General features: G+C 41.1%; 1 protein-coding gene across 1 annotated transcript; it reads left to right on the top strand.

Annotated features, from left to right (window-relative positions):
* The first annotated feature begins 503 nt into the window (after positions 1 to 503).
* LOC122740408 (procathepsin L-like) lies at positions 504 to 4,381 on the top strand. The gene is made up of 7 exons (XM_043982549.1): positions 504 to 629; positions 952 to 1,074; positions 1,173 to 1,328; positions 1,685 to 1,909; positions 2,978 to 3,143; positions 3,248 to 3,359; positions 4,282 to 4,381. Exons 1-7 carry the CDS (start codon positions 504 to 506, stop codon positions 4,379 to 4,381), a joined length of 1,008 nt encoding a protein of 335 aa, XP_043838484.1.
* The last annotated feature ends 977 nt before the right edge of the window (positions 4,382 to 5,358 follow it).

Below are 5,358 nucleotides of genomic sequence, written 5' to 3'. Positions count from 1 at the left end.
ATTTGAGCCCTGGTCTTCCCAACCCTAGGTCTACCACTCTAGCTGCTGAGCCACCTAGCTGCCTCTAACCCATTGTGGTCACACCTTGGCTTGATTTTGGGAACCACTGCCATAAAATTTAGGAGCACATTTCAGCTTTTAAAAACAGCTACTACTTTTGAACTGGGTATCTTTCCAACTCAGTTTTTAATTCCCAATTCTATGGATGTTGGCACTTAATTGAACATTGACTCTAGTTTTATCGTTTTTGCATATGCATCTAAATTCTGTGAAAAACTAACATTACCTCTCTTGTATTTGCCCTCACTCTACCCCAGCACACACACAGTGCTTAGCACTTAACTAGATATTATATGACTACTGGGTAAATTGAATTTTGTTTTTCCACTGGGATGATCGTCCTTTTTCCCAAAGAAAGAAGAGCTTGCATTTTTGGTTTGGCTTGATTTTTTATCCTATGCATTTTATATCTTTCTTCCTTTTTCCCCTTTAAGGTTTGAAACATGAATTTCTACCTGTGTTTAGCTTCCTTGTGCTTGGGGATAGTAGCTGCTGCTCCACAGCTTGACCAGACTTTAGATGCTAAATGGCAACAATTTAAGAGACAATACAGAAGGACCTATGCAGCGGTAACCTTTAAACTACCTTGTTTCACAACTCTGTTGAATACAACATGTCCAAGATAGACTGAGGAAAAGTCCTTTTCCCCAAAAGCCAATTGTCCAAACAAGAGCTATCATTTGCTCAAGATGGCTGCCTTTCCCACAGGATGTCTATAGCATCAGAGTTTGGAAACCCTTGTGGGAGGGCAATATTTGGATGTGGTCACCACCCTAAGTGTGAGCTAACCTAGTTATGGACAGTCGATTGGGGGGGGAGGATACTTTAACTTGTATGTGTAGTGATATAAGCAGAAGCTTATCGACTTTACATTTTTGTACTTGCTTCCAGAATGAAGAGAATTTGAGGAGAGCAACATGGGAGAAGAATTTGAGAATGATTGAAATGCACAATCTGGAGTATAGTACTGGCAAACATAGTTTCCTAATGGGAATGAACGAGTTTGGTGATTTGGTGGGTGTGCTGGGACAATCTGATGTTGATTCTGAGAAGTCAATTATCTTTAGCTCCCAACATACTTTGTATAAATCACTTTTCTTTTTTTATTTTAGACCTATGAAGAATTCAGGGAAATGACGAAGTGCTTTATACAAAACAGATTGGAAACAGAGTCCAATGGAACACTGTTTCATGAGCCTCTCCTTTCACAAACCCCTAAATATGTAGACTGGAGAGAAAAAGGCTATGTAACTCCTGTTAAGAATCAGGTATTCAAGTTGCTTCACTTTGATTCATAGATACTCAGATAAAACTCAGTGTAGCTTATGATTGATAAAGAGTCTCTTTTAATAATGGAACTTCAGATCAGAAATGTCACTGTCTTCCCTTCCATCTTTAAATTGTTTACATCTGTTGCTGAGGGGCAGCTAGATGGCAGAGTGGATAGAGCACCGGCCCTGGAGTCAGGAGTACTGGAGTTCAAATCCAGCCTCAGACACTTAACACTTACTAGCTGTGTGACCCTGGGCAAGTCACTTAACCCCAATTGCCCCACCAAAAAAAAAAAAAAAAAAGATTGCTGAAATTCTCTTGTACATTAACCAGCCCTTTTTGACTTTTTCAGGGTAACTGTAGTGCCTGTTGGGCATTTAGTGCAACTGGTTCCCTGGAAGGTCAGTGGTTCCGCAAAACAGGAAAACTTGTTTCACTTAGTGAGCAGAATTTGATTGACTGCTCTAGAGCTGAAGGCAACAAAGGTTGTAGTGGTGGTAAGGTACTTCTAGCCTTTCAATATGTGAACAAGAATGGAGGCATTGATACAGAGGAATCGTATCCTTATGAGGAAAAGGTAAGCATAACTATTGCATTCCTCATCATTTTGGTTGACCTGACTTTGAAAGGAGAGTCTCAGTCAGATAGATGAGAGTTGAATAGAAGCTTGCAAAGAGGGCAGACTTAAATACCACCTCCCTCCCTAAATCATCGACAAGTGCATCCAAAATTCATTAACAATTAAATTTAGTGTCCTTCACTATGGCATTACCTAGAGCAGATCCTTTTGGAATAAGAGCATAAGTAGCTATACATACAACACATTAGCAAGTGTGTAGACTCTGTTTTCTCAGACACTTTACAGATCATTTGATCAGACATCTTCATTTTACAATGACTTGCTCAAGATCACAAACATAATAATAGGTGGCAAAGTCTGGATTTGAACCCAGGTTCCTTGCACCTACATCCATCCTTGCCTTTGTACCCTACCCTTAGGCTTCCTGAACACCTCCTTTTCCTAACAAGTGCTTCCTTAGGAGCAGTGAAGTAAATGACCTTTGAATCTAATGTTGCCTAATTCCTCCTTACATTTACATCATCCTTAAGGTTTACAAAGCATGTCATTACTTTAATATCATTTGATTATCAAACAGCCCTATCAGGGGTAGGTATTAATTATCCTTCCATTTCTGATAACCTCAGGCCCATAATCATTTAGCTTGGAAGTGGAGAGCTAGATTCAAACCTAGGTCTCACTGGACTATGCTACAATGAGTAAGCCCTTAATAGTTGCTAATCAATAGGTTGTTTTACAGCAGCAGAATCAAACCTAAGTAGAAATGGGGGCCACTGAAGCATGCATTAGAATCTTTGTGGGATGATGCACATTGACTTAGGAGTGATATGAAGCAATATCGCCAGCCCTCTGGTTTACATCATGTGTCCTTCTTTTAATGTGACTTACCAATTGTCCTTTCCTCACCCACATCCAGCTGTCTTCTTGAGCTATTTATCTAATAAATTAAATGGGATAACATTTCCCATAGATTTATTAATTTTATGACCTTCAATTTTTAATTCATTGGGGCCAAACCCTTTATAAGGAATTAAAGGGGAATTTTCATTTGTTTCCTTTGAAAAGGATAACCAATGTCGGTACAGGCCAGATTCCTCTGTTGCTAAAGTCTCAGGATTTGTGGTCATCCCAAGGGGGAAGGAGAGAGCACTGGAAAAGGCTGTGGCAGCTGTGGGTCCCATCTCTGTTGTGATTGATTCAAAACCTAATTCCTTCCATTTATATAAGTCCGGTAAGCATTGATTTTATTATTTCTGTAGAAATTCACTTAAAACCATGTTATTGTCATTTGCTAGTTAGTATTTCTCAAGTTAATATGTCATTTGAATATCCTAGGTATTTATTATGAACCACGATGCAGTAGTCAAGATGTATCTCATGGTGTGCTGATTGTGGGCTATGGTGAGGATGAACGAAGTGGAAAGAAATACTGGATTGTCAAGAACAGGTAAACCAGGTTTTTGTCTGCAATGTCATGGAACTGCCAACTTTGGCTTATTTCATTTTGAAAAAAGAGGAAAGGGGCAGTTAGGTGGCACAGTGGATAGAGCACCGGCCCTGGAGTCAGGAGTACCTGAGTTCAAATCCGGCCTCAGATACTTAACACTTACTAGCTGTGTGACCCTGGGCAAGTCACTTAGCCCCAATTGCCTCACTAAAAAAAAAAAAAAAAAAGAGGAAAAAAGAAGAAGGGTGGGGCTCCTGGGATCCTGTGAAATAGGGAAAGGATGTTCATGGATGGAAGGGGCCCTCTTTTTAGGATCCAGAGTAGATTGAGAGTTCCCCAGTGGTCCCTCAGAGTTTCCATGACCACTGATGACTAGGTAGTACAAAAGGTTTCCTGTTGGCTAGTCTGTGGGACTGTTCTAAAACTCTTTTTGTCAGACTGACTCACAAGGTGCTCTAAGTAAAGCACTTGGGAAACCTTCAAAGTGCTTCTTGGTGAGTGAGTAGTTGACCTGAAATGGGCAGCTAGGTGGCCCAGTGGACAAAGCACACCAGCCCTGGAGTCAGGAGGACCTGAGTTCAAATATGACCTCAGACACTTACTAGCTGTGTGACCCTGGCCAAGTCCCTTAAGTCACTTTACCTTAGTTTCCTCATCTGGAAAATGAGCTGAAGAAGGTAATGGCAAATAGCTTTAGTATCTTTACCAGGAAAAGCTAAAAATGGGGTCATGAAGAGTCAGAAGCAAGTAATCCACTAAACAGCAACCAAGTTGTCCCCAGCCATTATTTTCATTGCTTTCTGAAAGGTCCAACACTTTTGCTGAATTCAGTCACATCAGGTGTCAGAAAGTGTTGTGTCCATGCAGCAAAAGTGTACTTTGGGGTGGGGCTCTGAAGCTTACTTCTTAACTTTCTTTTCAGCTGGGGTGAGAATTGGGGTTACCAAGGTTACATGTTATTATCCAAGGACCAGGGTAACCACTGTGGAATAGCAACAGCAGCCACCTTTCCTCTAATATGACTTGACTCAAGGAGGACTGCTTCGCAGAAAGAAGTGATCTGACCTGTGTATCATTTGGGATAAAATACCTGAAATCACCCAGGGGAATCCAGCAGTAATTTGGGGTTCTTGAGACATTTTTACAATTGTGAACTGTGAACACTACTTTTTTATAAATAGCTCATAATACCAAATAATCAAGATATTAATTTTCATTTTTAAATTCTATGTATAAAGCCTTACCTTTTTAAATAAACCTCAATTCATTATATATAAACTTGACAAGTACAAAACACTCAGTCTGGGTGTGACTTTGGCATTACTTTAGTCCCAGGAGTCTCAAGATGATTGACTTCTATAAGCTTTTAGCTTCCTTGCCAATCTGTAAACTCCTAGCAGGAGCTTCTAGTCTGTAAGGGGGGCTTTAAAAGATCCCTCGGTTCGTTAAGCCCCATGTGGGCCAATCTGTAAGGGCCTGCCCCCTCCCCAAGTGCTTCTCCCAGACTAACAAGAAATGAGATTAAAAAGCCTCCTTTCAGTAAAAAAAACAAACAAACAAACAAACAAAAAAACAGGGGTTACTTAGGTGGAATAAATTTAGAGATAAAGACAGAGAAAAGTAAGGTATATGACCTGTGAACTTGATAAACCAGACTGAACTGCTTCTCTTTTAACCTTCTCTACACCCCTGAGCATCTCTCCCACTGTGGATGTGGCTGGCAGCTGCTGCTGCTGCCTACAATTCCTCTTGTCTCCTCTTCTCCACCCATCTCCTTTCTTGGTAGCTCCCCTCTTGTCTACTCTCTTCATCGCCCCTTCCCTGTCATCTCCTCTACCCTTACTCCTGCGTCTCATTCACTTGACTACCCCTGCTCCTCTTAAAAAAAAACCTTATTTCTCAGAAACCTCAGGCCGACCACCCACACACCAAGCTAATTCGTTGGTACCTCTAGGGGAGGTGCCCAAGGCCGGCTGGGGCACAGAGCCTCAGTGCTCAC

The sequence above is a fragment of the Dromiciops gliroides genome, chromosome 1 (assembly GCF_019393635.1).
Source record: "Dromiciops gliroides isolate mDroGli1 chromosome 1, mDroGli1.pri, whole genome shotgun sequence".
Lineage (NCBI taxonomy): Eukaryota > Metazoa > Chordata > Mammalia > Microbiotheria > Microbiotheriidae > Dromiciops > Dromiciops gliroides.
The sequence above is the reverse complement of the archived record's forward strand: the minus strand, read 5'-3'. Positions and strand labels throughout refer to the sequence as shown.

Excerpts from the sequence above, each read along its gene's own strand:
- LOC122740408 (XM_043982549.1), top strand. The coding sequence starts at position 504 with ATGAATTTCTACCTGTGTTTAGCTTCCTTGTGCTTGGGGATAGTAGCT. Across the intron at positions 630-951 it reads ACAGAAGGACCTATGCAGCG|AATGAAGAGAATTTGAGGAG; the intron begins GTAACCTTTAAA and ends ACTTGCTTCCAG. Across the intron at positions 1,329-1,684 it reads TAACTCCTGTTAAGAATCAG|GGTAACTGTAGTGCCTGTTG; the intron begins GTATTCAAGTTG and ends TGACTTTTTCAG.